Below are 14,498 nucleotides of genomic sequence, written 5' to 3'. Positions count from 1 at the left end.
TATAAAAGTATGTGGTGGGGTATGTGAGGAGTGTGTGTAATATTCATGCTGGTGTTATTTTGCAGACAATGGTACCTGGACTCAGCTGTGGTTGGTGTCAGACTACCATGAGCATGGATCACTCTTTGATTACCTGAACAGGTATACAGTGACTGTGGAAGGAATGATAAAATTAGCTTTGTCTACTGCCAGTGGCCTCGCACATCTTCACATGGAAATTGTTGGCACACAAGGTAATCTTAACAGCTGTTCTGTCTGTCATGTGGATAATACTAGATTTTAAAAAATGATGCATATGTAACTGTTTCTACTATAATTCTCTTCATTAGAACATTAAACACGTCCAGGGTCTACTAGCTTTGCAGATAGCTACTTACGTGTGTGATGAGGAGGCAGTGGAAATCAGCAAAGATAAGATACCCAGGTTAATCCCTTGAAGCTAAGTGAATTGGAAAGTCTGTCTGGGACCTGTGATACGTTCTGAACTAATAGAATGTTTTAATTTGATGTAGGCAGTGTGTCTTGGTACTAGTTTGTACTGAGAACAATATCAGAATGAAAGTTTTACCGTCATTACCATTACTGTCGTTACACAACAACAACAACAAAAAACAGGGGGCACAGTAAACTCCTCAGGGTATGGCAACTTATACTAGTATGCTTCTCTTCCCTTCCTCAACTTCCAGGCAGATTGCTACCCCCAGCTCCAGTTCCTTTACACACTAAAGTGGCTGCTCTTCTATTGCTATAGCAAAAAACATTTAGGTTTCCTTCAAGAGCCTAAACTGCCTAAGCTTTCCCAGTGTTAAAACATTCAATGTTTCTAGTAGTGGTAGGCTTTTATGACTGACTCTTTAGTGAGACATGCTTGCGTATTCTGCCGGTTTGGGCTTTTTTACCTTCCCTTCTGTGCTATATCCACCTGTTACTGCTCAAGAATTTTTCATACAAAATGACTAGAAGGGACTAAGTAGTGGTGCCTGTACTTTATAACCTTGATTTGTGTGTGTGGTTTTTCTTTTTATTAATCATCCTTAATGGACGTTTGTTTCAATAGATACTAAGAATCTTTTTGTGGCAAGTAGTGTGTGTGCACGTGCACACAGCATATGCATGCACAGGAAGAGGGAGAAGAGCAGCAGAGACAGATAAATACTTTATGTATTTTTCTGGACAGCCAGCTAGTCCACAATGAATAACTTCAGGAGGTAGTCTTGATAATACATGTGAAATGACAGAACTAGAAGGGATATTTTAGTAACATCAAAACCTGCACCAGGATTAATGATATTGGCTGTCTTTTATTAGCAGTAGAGATTTCTTGCCCTTTCTAATTTTTTGTTGTTGTTGTTGTTTCTTTTCCTTCCAGGAAAACCCGCAATTGCCCACAGAGATTTGAAATCAAAGAATATATTGGTAAAAAAGAATGGAACATGCTGCATTGCAGATCTAGGATTGGCCGTAAGACACGATTCAGCTACGGACACCATTGATATTGCCCCAAACCACAGAGTGGGAACAAAAAGGTCAGTATGCTCCCTTTCTTTAAAGGCCTACCTCTGAATTTGGAAATAACGTATTTTATTGTCTTTACAAGAACTGTTTAAGAGCTGATGAATGGCACTTGTTTTGATGCAGTTAAACTTGTTGGCTGTAACTTATCATTGATGGCGCTTCAGACACTAATAACTGGAAGCTATGCTGTGAAGATAGGTAGGACTAATTTCCTTTAATAATCTGTGCAGCTATATAGCAAATAGGTGTGTGTGGTTCACTAACAGTGAACCACAGCAGTGGAGTTGTCCAGTGTGGGCAAATCCTTTTGAAGCCTATAACTTCAGTGGTATATCGGTGATCTTACAGTAAAACTTCTGTCACTGAGAAATGCATGGAAGCTCTATAGTAATTTGGGGCTGCACAAGATTAACCTGAACGTGTGTGCTAGCAGTGTTGGACAAAACTCTATGCTGACGTTGCCCAATCTCCAGCCTATACATCTAAAAGTACTTTTTTTCTTTCTCTTCACTTTAGTGAGAGATACTGCAGTTGTGTTGTGTGTGTTACAGTTAACTAGGATGCACATAGTGGCTTTTTTAATTATGGAGTAAGGCTTTTGGAACTTGTATTGGAATTTATTTTTCTGACGATTATATTGCTGAAATTACAGGAAATGACTTTGTTCTAAAGCTCTGCTGTATTTAGTCCTTTGTCCATTTAAAAAATTCTACACCAATGGTCAAATGAGACTTGTTTTCTGAGTTATCACTAGATTACAAAATACTGGCTATTATTCTTTCCCTAAGTCTCCGGTAATCATTAGTAAAGAAACAGCGAACAGCTACTTGAACCTTTTATGTCACTACAAATCTAGCTTGTATGCAAGAAATAAAACAAAGTGACTTTGTTTTTTTTACTACAGCTACATGCAAAGAAAAATGATATGCAAATCAGTCACTTTCTTCAGTCCAGTCTTTGGAGGAAGTATCTGTTCAGCTATGTCTGTGGATCCTGCTTGCAAGATCTTTTCTTAAACTGCCTATTCATCTGCCTCATGCTGCTTTGCAAGGGCAAAGCAGTAGCAACTCTCTCGCTGCTGCTCACAGCAGCAAGACTAAATCCACTTCCTCTTTGAAGGCATTAGTCACTTCAGCCCCTCTGCAAATTGTTCATTCTCATGACTTGGTCCCCTCTTCCTCCCTCTTGTGAATAGTTAGGTAATAACTCTGCATCTTTGGCTTCAAGTTCCTCCCCCTGCCCCTCCTTTCATAGTAAAGTTAAGATCTTATCTGTTCTGTGGCAATTTTAATTCCCACTGATGACTACCATTGTGGGTACCTCCTCTGCATATGGAGAAATTTTGTGTGCAAGTTCAGGGTGACTTGACCATTTTTAGATCTTTCCAGGAATTGTCTATTGTAAAATATATGGTCTAGGGAGAAAGCAAGACTCGTTTCAGGTGAGTGCTCTAAGCACCGAGTCCGACTGGTGATCCTTCTCTCTGGTTGAATGAATCTTTATTTCTTTTCTTCTCAGAGGCTTAGCTTCAGTGGGGTTGTTAATATGTGTTTTCTCAGCTTGGCCTGTAGTATAAAGCAGGAACATGTGAGCTTTAAACTGAGAAAGAAATAAAATCTTTCTCCCTCCCCCTGAAGCAAGTAAAAAGTAGGCCAGTTCTCCTTTCTTTTTGAGAAGTATGGCAAAACTGTCGCTTTTATAGTTGAAGTAGGTAGTTTAATTATGAGAAGTAGTCTGGCTGTGAATTCTACCTTAGCATGGGCACCCTTCTACAGTTTGTCCAAGTCTGACACAAGCAGAATTTAACTGTGCTTGTGGAGTATAGGCTTAGTGAAGGGAAATGTTGCACTTGGTATGTTGTATATGGGTCCTGGTCAATGACACCAAGCTCCCTGTGTGTTGTACTAGAAATTAAAGCAAATAAGAGTCCTGGACTGGGAGGGCAGAGGGTGTTGGGGAAAGCCAGCAGGCATCTAATATTAGGCATGGCCATACTCAACATCATTTATAAACTCCTTTGTAGACCTGTCCTTGCATTCTTGGAGGGTAGCTGCACATCTTGTTCAGAAGCTCAAAACCTATCATGTTAGTCTATGTAGAGTAGTTTTCTCCAGAACCCAAAGCACTGTTTCTGACAAGCAATGTGTTTGTGATACATAAATTGCTAAGGAGATGTTTCACTCCCTTTTGTCTGATAGCCGTGAAACTCCAGCTATTCCATTAACTGCACTAGATGACCTACTTGCCTTTCACCTCTTGTTCCAGCAATAATCTCTTTCTGAGCAATTAATCTGCATTCTGAGTTGTTATGGAAGCCAAAGCCAATATAAATGCTGATGGAGAATTCTGGTAAGAAGTCAGTTTGCCAAGAAATTAAATGGAAGTTATTTTTTTAAGAGTATGAATTTGGGGCCACTACCAAGTTCAGACCTTTTATGTTCTTTTCTGTTAAATCCCTTGTCCTTAGGATGACTTAGAAATTGGGGAGGGGGAGGGAACCTCCTATACTGCTCATTTAAGTGATTCTTGCCGATAGACTTGCAACATGGTGGTGATTTTCAGCTCCATCTTTCTTTTTCCCCATATGATCTTAAGATGGATCAAATATCCTTTCTTCTAGACCAGTTGCTCACTATACCATCAAGCACACTAAGTAGCACAAGAAGATTATCCAATATGTGTGCAAGATCCTTGTGCAGAGCAGGAAAATACCAACCCACCAATGTTTTATTTTTCTCAATAAAAGACTTTTGATATAGGTGGCCCAGAATGACTTCAGCCTTGTCCGTGTGAAGGATTGTGACATCTTGTTGGCTTAATTTTAAGACTCTGCATTCCATCTAATGTGTACTGTCAAAGTAAATCTTATGTTCCTCTTCAGACACTCATCTTCTGCTTATGCTGTTATCACTTCTGGACTACTGGTTGCATTTTTTTCTCTTTGTTGGTAGCCCTTGCTTCCTCCTGTGTCACTTCCATAGGACACAGTAGTGCTGAGATTCTTAAAGCTTATTCCTAAAGAAATCTTGAAATTTAATCTTAAGAGTAAGTTTTGTATTCTGCCTGCCATCCCTGGTGCTAGGAGAAAAAAAAAAAATCTATTTAGGACTCTTGTACTATGTTGATTGGATGAAATTGTACATAGGCTTCTCCTGTGTCAGTTCCAGAGGTTGAGTTATTGCCTGACACTGTATTCCACTCAGTAATCTATGCATGTTGCTTTTTTACCAGTTAACTGTGTCATTCTCTAAAGCCTTGGTATCATTGTTTGCCTGCTTTATTAATTTGAGATTGACAAGGCAATAGAAAAATGCACCAAATTCTCCAGGGATTACATAGATTTAGCTGCAAGAGCTATACCAAATTGACAAAAATACTGCAACTGCTGTTGATGGCAGCAAGTACCATTCCTTCCAGCACCATAAAGGGATACTGCCTGTCAGTCATCCCAGATGAGCTCCACACCAACATTTTACTTGGAATGTTCCAACACAAGGTATAGCCACACTAAGTGAGGTAACTGTAGTTTGGACACTATGACCAGCTTTCAATCCCTGTTTATCATTTGAGAGGCTATCTCAGACTTTAAATTGCCAGGAAGATTGAGAAGGCTATAACCACCTCAGTCCTTAATTTTTTCATGTGAGAACAATTGTCAGAATGTGTAACCTGAATGTATTTACTATTCAAAAAGTCTTGCATGTATGAAATGCATGGTTGCTTAATGGTAGGACTTACTAATTGTATTGGGAAGAATCAGTTACTTTAAGGTAGAGAACCTTTATTCCCAAAGAGCCCTTAACAGTGCTGCCTTTAAGTTTGTGCCCCATGAGTTCAGCCTTTCCACTCTACTCTTAGGATTATCTCCTGTAAATCTTTTCCCTTGTGTCTCAGAAGTGTTCTTCAACAAAATCTCTACATTATTTTTGTGCTGATCAGCTCCCAAGATAAAATTGTTTCTCTTTTTGAAGTTGGATGCTTCTAAGGCCTTGTAATGTAGTTTACTTTTTGTTAAGAACTGCTAGCTTCCTGTAAACTGCTTCTCTTTATGTGAGAATTCTGTTAGTGCTTATCTCAGTCTGGTACTTGGAGCCTCTGTTTTTGCTGTTTGTTCTCTCCTTCCCCCCCCCCCCCCCCTTTTGTCAAGGCTTAAGCCTTTTCAAGCTGTACTCTCCATTTCCTTGCTCTTAAATTGGCACTCAGGTTTCTTTACTTACCATTTTCTAAACTGTCAGGCATATACTCTGTTGATTATTCAAACATAGCTATTCCCATTAAATTCTATTTAAGGAATACAGTCAGTCTCAGTTGTTTGTTTGACCACTGTTTTTACTGATTTTTGGAAATGTATAGGCGGAGAGCAAAGAAGCTTTGCACATCCTAATCTTCATAAAATATACTCTGAGTCTGTCTCCTTTTCTGCATAAGCATTTAAACTTGTTTCTGAGCTGAACAGTATAACGGAACATCCTCTACTGTAAGTACTTATGAAATTAAATCTGTTTTATTGGAAACAGGTACATGGCTCCTGAAGTTTTAGATGATTCCATAAATATGAAACACTTTGAGTCATTCAAGCGAGCAGACATCTATGCAATGGGATTAGTATTTTGGGAAATAGCTCGGCGATGTTCAATTGGTGGTATGTGGCAATCTTTACAAAACTGTACATACTAAAGAATTCCAAGTAACTTGCAGAATCTGACTAAGTTTGAGTAAACTGTTTTCTCTAAAAAAGAGTGTAAAGTGAGCATGTTTCAGACTTTCTAATTGTTAATCTTGTAAATGACTGGCTCATTCTACCATTGTGTAAATTGATAAACCATAGCTACTGAAGAAAATACGAACTAGTTTGTACTAATTTTTCCTCTAAAATCCTTACATAAAGGAGAGAAAGGGGTGAAGGTAATGTTTGCTTCTTGAGAGCAAGGGACAAAACTCAGGTAAGTGCTGGATGTAATGTGTGCAGATGGTGTGAATACCTTATTTAAAATAAAACACAGTATAATAAATCATCTGCTTCCAAGAAGCATGTCTTTATATCATATGAAAGATCAGACATAGCTTCCATCTTTTTCAAATAAGCAAGCTTCAAAACTTAAAATTCAAGTGTAGTTTTAGCACTCCTAAAATACGTTTAAAGCTTGTGGTGTTTTTTGTTTGTTGTCAGTCATTAATGTAAGTTTAAAAATGAAAATGGAAGAAAATTGTTTGGTACCAATAACCCATGAACATAAGAAGTAAAGAGTATGTAACTTAAGTGTTAACTAAAGTAAAACTATTTTCAACCAATTACAGGAATCCATGAAGATTACCAGTTGCCATACTATGACCTCGTCCCTTCAGATCCTTCAGTTGAGGAAATGAGAAAAGTTGTTTGCGAGCAGAAGTTAAGGCCCAATATTCCAAACAGATGGCAGAGCTGTGAGGTGAGTGTTAGCTAACCATGCTAAAGCTGTTTGAACACTTTTTTTTAAATTTATTTATTTTAATTTTTTAAAACTTTTTTTATTTTTTTTTATTTCAACAGCTTAAAAATTGTGCTTGACTCTTATTTCTGTTGTTGAAGGGAGAAGTTTGCCTCTGAGAGATCTTGCTTTCCTTCTAATTATTCTGGCTTTATTGAATGCTGTTAATCTTTGGTCATGCGTAAACTTTTAAAATAGTGTCATAAAAATGAATAGCTAATTCTATGTGGAGTATTCCAGGATCCCTTCCTGTGAAGCAATAGACAAAGGTAACCAAAGCTAGTACAGATTATATTATCCAGGAAGCATCATTGCAAAGAAATTACATAATAGATGGTAGTAGAGATACCTGAGCGAGTCAAAAACAATCTATAGCTTATAAGCAGGTTCGTGCCAATCAGTTTGTAACAAGTCTGTCCGGTTATCATTTTCAACAGATGGGGCTCACTAGTTAGAAGTCAGTGCTGTGCCAACAGAGTTGTACTGCTTGTTGGGCACAACTGGTATCTTCAGCACTATTGTACTGCCTCAGGTGCATGCTCAAGCCCACGCAAAACTAGCTCGGAGGTCTTTCCCTGTCATTGCGTAGTAGATGAATTTTCATCAAAAACCATGATGGCCTTAGTACTTTATCTCTCTTAATTTGTACTGTATGCACTTACTCAAATATGAACACAGTTATTAGGAAGCTGAGGATCTTGTAAGCCAAAGACTTAAAACTGGAGTATGCATGTAATGACAGCTCCTGATCATGCCTCTGTAGAAGTGCTTACCTGATTCTGGAGTGATTTCCATGATGCTTACCAGCTCCCAGGCAGCAGTATGCACAGCAACAAACTCCTAGCTTTCCAGTCAACTTTGTTCATATTGCTTGCTCCAGGAGCCTAACTAGGACTAGAATCAAATGCTCCTGGTTCAGAACACAGGAGAATAGCAGAAGTAGGCTAATGTAGGAGTATGAGATTGGGATGTGATGTACTTTAGATGAGGGAACTGGGTTGTGGAATGTGTGAAACGAATACATAGGGGAAGGCCTGAAAGAAAAGATTTGGTGAGAGAATGCAGGTAGGAGGGAAAGGCAGTATGCACCTACAGACTACAGATTAGTTCTTAAGTGCTGCCATTCCAATCCTGCAAACTTACTTAACCATTCTTTTTTTTTTAATAGACCTGAGTTTAAAATCTTAGAATTTAAAACTAATAACCAAAGTAATAGCTGTTACATTACTTGCATTGTTGCATGATAGTAGCATTCACAGATTTCAAGGAATGGCTGTTTGAAAGATGAAGAGACTCCAAGAGTTTTCAGAGTTATTAGCTTCAATTTGAGGAAGACAGCTGATAAAATTAGTGAACTGCTATATGTTAAACTAACTCCTTGAAAAGCACTTTGAGGGAAGTGATTGAGTGAGTACATTCTCAGCTGCACAGCACTTTTGTACCAGTTTTAGGTGTTTGCTTCTATTTTACTACTGTTTTTCAACTGGAGGTACAATAAAAGCAAGAATATTTTTGTTTAATGCAAAATTTCAGAAAATGGTTACAGCCAAACTGCTAATTTTTCATTCAAATATATTAGTGTGCATGAAGTGGTACTAAAAAATATACTAGTGTTCCCCTCTACAGTATTTTAAAGAACTTTATTTTTCTGTAATGAAGTGAGAATTTGGGGTTTTTAATACAACACTCTTGCATGCAGCAGTAGTACTAGTAATAGACTTCAGAAATGTGTATTGTAAAAGGCCAAGGCAGAACAAAGTCTATTATATGGGAACAGCATTGCATGTAATTATTTTCTTTCCTTTGCAGGCATTACGAGTAATGGCAAAAATCATGCGGGAATGCTGGTATGCCAATGGAGCTGCTAGGCTAACAGCTTTGCGCATTAAGAAAACATTATCACAACTTAGTCAACAGGAGGGGATAAAGATGTAATCCTGGATTTGCTACTGAGGAATACTGTAAAAATCTGTATCCGCACCAGGTGGCGTGTTATGAAGGTTAATTGTTCTACCTCATTGAGGGAACAGAAGGATATTGCTGCCTTTTAATACTTCATAGGAGCATCACTTGTTAGCCCCAGGATTTTTGTGGACATGCTGAACAGTTGTGTTGGGTCCTTTCTGTGCACTATGAACACCTCTTTTCCAGGATACTTAAAAACTATTGCGTAGTCTAGTTTTATTTTTTTATTAACCTGTAACTTCTTATTTGGAAAGCTGATAGCTGGTCTTAACTTCTAGCTAACTGTGCTAAAAATATGAAGATCACTTCTAAAATGGAACTGGTTCACTAAATTGTTCTGGAGTGCATCGATGGCTCTTAAGCAACTTTAGTCCTGGCTGGTACATTGAGTATTCTGAACCACTGTCATAGTTCTTTAATTCAGATTTTGAATGTACTATTGCAGTATATTCTGCTAGCTATAAGATTGTATATCTTTTGGATTCTTACCTTGATTTACAAAATGACCTCATTCATTTGTGGGGAACATAATTTATGCAACTATACTTTCTACATGCTTACTGTTTTTATTTCTTCACTTTTTCAGAGCATTACATTGCCTTCAAAATAGACTGTATTATACCACTAAGTGCCGCTTTTCAGTCTTTTTAATGCAAAACAGTAGGAACATGCAAAGCCTATGGTACTTGTGGTTTCCAAATTACAAGTTCAAAAGTCAATTATTCATTTGCTTAGCTAAGACCTAATTCAAACTCTTTTCAGCAAGTGAGTACATAATTCTCAATGTCTTTAATTTTACCAAAATCTGTTTCTTTAAACCACTGTAGGAGTTTTAAATAGTGTAAGCTAGTTAGTTCACTGTCATATTTTTGTAATCGTCAAGTCATGAGTTATAATTATATATGACTTTTTATCAAGTGGTACTTTTAAAATGCTTGAAGTGCCCTTGTCTACTTAAGAGAAGTAGCAAGAGGACTAAAACGTTCTTAAGGGAGATTGTGCTCCTTTAAATCAATTGTGGAAAGTATATCTTCTGCTCAGCTCTGCAGAGTCTCTAGGCTTACAGAACAATATTTGCAATTGAAGATTAAGTGCATCTGTAATTAGGGAGAATTTTATTTGGGCTTTTGTGCTAGAAAGTTCAAAGCTGCTCATAGAGTTTATATGCACATACTTTGTGTGTGCCTCATACACAAAGTGGTGACCTGCAGGTCTTTGATACCAGAGGATTTCAGCAATCTTCTTCATAGTTACAAGAACAAAGCTTATGGTGGCTTGTGTTGTCATAAGAACCCAGAAGAATATGCATAGCTTTAGTCCAGATTTGCCTGAGAATTTAAGAAGACTTTGGCAACCTTGTTCATAAATTGAATTGCTTCCTGCCCAAATGTACAACATCCAGGGAGGAGCAGGGCAATTCACATGGAAAATCTTAAGTCTGCAGTCTCCAGGGTATATAAATATATATGTTTGAATTGCAGTATTAGGAAGAGTCTAGTTGACCTTTGATTTCATTAATTTCCAAAAAAGTCATTTGGATTTCTGTATTTATATGTGCCTGGTAACTAACATGCCACCTAACGGTTAACCACCTACTCTCCAGAACACATCACTACACATCCTACTATCCAAGTAACTATTAAGTAACCTTAATTCTGTGTGTGTGTGTGTGTGTGTGTGTGTGTGTGTGTGTTAAATGCTTCAGCATAAAGTACTTCAAGAATTTTTGACAAAGCTAGTAACTCTGGCAAGAGTATCATTTGGTAAAGGGCTGTTAGCAGTAAGGATTGTTTCTTGGTCTGTGGTACATGGTTGCTGGAGCAATAAGATGGATAGGTTTTAGTAAGAAGAGGCTACAGAGGTGGCATAAGGCGTATGTTCAGGCTGTATAGGTATAGCAGCCAAAGCAGTTCATAACACTCATATGTTTCCAAATTCTTAACACATGCTTGGAGATGGATTTAAATGATGTGGGAATAATGGACCTGCAGAGGTTGAACTGTACGTATTGAAATACTTTATTCAACCACCATTATGGATGAGTTTACTCATGCTGGAAGATGGCACCTGCAGAGGAAAGAAAGAAAAAAAATTCTTAGTAGAAAACAATTGAGTTTAAACATCTGTACAGCTGTCAGGTTTATATTTGTTCTGCATTATCTGGCCAGTCAGGCTCGCTTGCTTCAGGTCTCCATCGGAGTTGGAAGTTGACTTTGTGCAGGTATTTTTAAATAGAGTAAACTATACCTTTGTGTAACTGGACAGTCAAGGTGTGCACCACCGTTTTTTCAGTTATGACTGACTGAGAAATGATTAAGTGCATCCAAACTCCCATTGGCATCCTTCTCTGAGAAGCTGTGTGTATCTAGACAAATATTTAAAGAAAACACTTCAGCACGGAAGTAGAATTTACTGTAGTAAAATATAGCCTCATGCTAATTTCAAAAATTTCCTATTTAAAAAAAAACTTGGTAACTTTGTTAAATTCTGAGGTTTTCCATAGGTGTACCTGTTTCTTCACCATAGATACAAATAGTATAAGTCATATTTTACAAATGTCAGGCTACCAGTATGCTTCCAGTCTTTATAACAATCTCAGTGGTGACATGGGAGTCTTCAGTAATTCATCAAATTTCATTACTGTTTTTTAGCAACTACAAAATCTTATCACAATGTTCAGTCTTCTAATATATAACAAGCAGCTCTAATGCATTTAAAAGAGAATCTAAGGCAGTTGAACAGCATCATGACGTGCAGATTACTTCTATCAACTATACAGTAATTTGTTGCACCTACTAGTTGCACCTACAAGTGCACCTACTAGTCTTCATTCTCCTGAGTTGATAGTAACTATTCGTATGCTGTTCTAATTCTTAACCTTGTAATAGCACCTTGCAAAAACAAAGCTCACAAAGGAGGCTTGATACAATGTGTGACTTTATGAAAATTATTTTGGGACAACCTTATTATTCACACTGAAATGCAGAACAGGAAAATTCTGAATAGAGCTGTATGTATCCTCAGTTCTGACACCACAACTTAAAGCTTTGTTCTTTTCCATTATAGAAACTGAACACCTTTTTACAAAGGGGTGTGTCTGTATATATTATGTAACTTTAAATGTTACCTGTGTAATATCATATCTTATATATATGGACACAGGTACACATAAGTATTTTTTAAATTAAGATTCTAATATCACCAGATCTGCTCTTGGAAATCCAGGGGGACCAAAATATTTTAGCATTCAAAATATTAATTTTATATCATTTCAAGTGTATACCAAAACAATTTCTGATGAATACTGATGCAAATGTTTGTTGTAAATATGAATGCATTTTACATTCACTCAAGTTTCATGGATTTAATCAATTTGACACTAGTAGCACTGATGCCTCAGTTCAGTTTACAGGCTTGTGACTGGGTGGATATGGACATGATGAATAAGGAATGTTGGAAATGATCTGATGCTGAAAAGCTTGAAATGTTTTTGGAATGCTGGAATTCTTCAGGGACCTTCCAACCTTAAAAGCTAGAGTTCTGGGATGCTTCTCAAGCTGACTCTCCAAGCATGGCACACTTACACCCTCAAATGGTCCCACTTGTAATCCTGAAAAAGACTATGTATATAGGATAAAGACTTTGGGACTGATTCTGTAGGGACGTGAAAGTGTCAGAATAAGAGGCTGTTTTTTTTCATAATTGTTCTGAGAGTGATTGCCATGAAATTCACCTTTTAGTTAGCTCCTTGTCTATACTGTGCCATTGAAATGATTACAAGTTGTTAATCATTTTGTGTAAAAGAAAACATCACCATATCAGTTGCTTTAAACTCAAATTACCTCTTAAAAGACCAAGGTACATTTACCTCGTGTATATAATGCTTAATATTTTTCAAAACATTCTCCAGGTTTGCAGTTATGTGTTCCTAGAAATATGGGTATACTAAATTTACAACTTCAGTGGTACTAAATGTATTATCTGGTGCCCTAAAACACATCCATTTTCTGTTTTTTATTGTATTACTGCAAGTTTGCTGCTTTGTCATTGTAGCACCTGCCCTTCCATAGCTGTGTGGATACTACCTTGTATAAACTTTATTTCTTGGATGATAAATTTGAGGATCCTGTACAGATGAGTGTCACTTTTTTAAATTTTACAAAATTGTGTATTTCCCCTTACATTTCTGAAAACATGTATTGTATTTGTAGAGTATACACTTCAATGGATTGTAAATAGACAGTTAGCGATGCTTATGTTAAGTGCTAACACTACAGTAGAGAAATTAAAGCAGTAAAAATAAATGACTTTTTTTTTTTTTTTCAAAGTATGCAAGTTGTCCTTCAGAGGAAGAAGTTACAGGTAGGTATATTCTTGGGTGTGATGCTCTTACCTGGCAAAAAGCGGAGTCAGTGAGGTGCTAGTGTATTTCTTTCCTCTAAATGAATTTCTACTATCAGGAAAATAAAGGGTCTGCTTGCTAATGCTGGAGCAATCCATCCCATGTATCCCTATGGATAATGAAGTGCCTGATCTTCCTCCTTTGCCCCACAATAATGTGTGAATAGGTACTTTGCTGTTTTCTCTGATCTCTTGGGTGAAATAATTATGACTGGTTTTAGAAAGTTTTGCTTCTGTTAGGTCTCCTAGGTCTCCTTCTGTGTAAACAGCTCTGAGAATTGCAAGAGACTTGAACATCTGACCTCAATGCAAGCGTCATAAACAGAAGTAAACCCAGCTTATTTGTGTTGTATTGGATTGTTTCTGTGCAAAAATAACAAACTGATACTATATTGCTGAAAGAAGGTGAAGATGAAGCCGTAACAAAAACCTGACATCTTATGTGCTGCTATTAGTTTTGGCTCAGCAACTAGCAGATCTTTGTTTGTGTTTTTGTAATAAACAACAACAACAAAAAAAAACAGGCACCTCTTACAGCAAATTCCTTTTCTAAACTGGGAATCTTCAAAGTGTCCAGAGAAAGCCAAAAGCTATGTGAAAATGCTGTGTTACTCTTAACCTCTTTCCAAAGAGGTGGGGTTATTTGGCTGTTTGTAAAGTAGATCTCTCCTATCTTATGCTAGGGTCAGATATTATTAGAACAATAAATATGTTGCCTTGCCTTTGCTCAGTTAAAGGATGAAAACATGCTTCTCTCCCATAAGTGACTAAACCAATACTGTCCCCCACCACTGCAAACAACTAAAATGCAGTGCAACTAAAAATCTCTCCCAGATTTCCTAGCAGAAGAAAGATATGGCTTACACAGAGCAAAGTAATATTGTCTGCCTCTTTTTACTAAGTTACAGGCTTTCACGCTTTGAGGGTAAGGTTCAGGTTATAGGTTACTGAAATACAGTAAAAAGATGTACTTGAGTGTAAGCAATTATTCTCCTGGACAGGTGGTTTTGATCTGAGTAGAATATACTCTTGCATAATTGTTTTACCTTGCAACCTTTCATCATTTTTGGTCTTGCTCTGATTTATGGCTCCCAAAATTCCAGTATAACCCATGCTGCAAATCACATTTTTGCCTATTTATGGTCCTCA

The 14,498-nt window shown here is 37.3% G+C and overlaps 1 protein-coding gene across 2 annotated transcripts in view; it reads left to right on the top strand.

Moving 5' to 3' along the window:
• Nucleotides 1-13,252, top strand: part of TGFBR1 (transforming growth factor beta receptor 1) — a 36,292-nt gene extending 23,040 nt beyond the window's left edge. For both annotated transcript variants that reach the window (XM_026115039.2, XM_064506811.1), the window contains exons 5-9: nucleotides 66-233; nucleotides 1,370-1,526; nucleotides 6,033-6,157; nucleotides 6,814-6,944; nucleotides 8,793-13,252. In XM_026115039.2, the coding sequence (XP_025970824.1) occupies nucleotides 66-233; nucleotides 1,370-1,526; nucleotides 6,033-6,157; nucleotides 6,814-6,944; nucleotides 8,793-8,918 (707 nt within the window). In that variant the 3' untranslated portion in view covers nucleotides 8,919-13,252. The remainder of the gene's footprint in view (nucleotides 1-65; nucleotides 234-1,369; nucleotides 1,527-6,032; nucleotides 6,158-6,813; nucleotides 6,945-8,792) is intronic.
• The last annotated feature ends 1,246 nt before the right edge of the window (nucleotides 13,253-14,498 follow it).

The sequence above is a fragment of the Dromaius novaehollandiae genome, chromosome 2, assembly GCF_036370855.1.
Source record: "Dromaius novaehollandiae isolate bDroNov1 chromosome 2, bDroNov1.hap1, whole genome shotgun sequence".
Taxonomy (NCBI): Eukaryota; Metazoa; Chordata; class Aves; order Casuariiformes; family Dromaiidae; genus Dromaius; species Dromaius novaehollandiae.
Note: the sequence above shows the minus strand (reverse complement) of the source record. Positions and strands in the feature narration are given on the sequence as shown.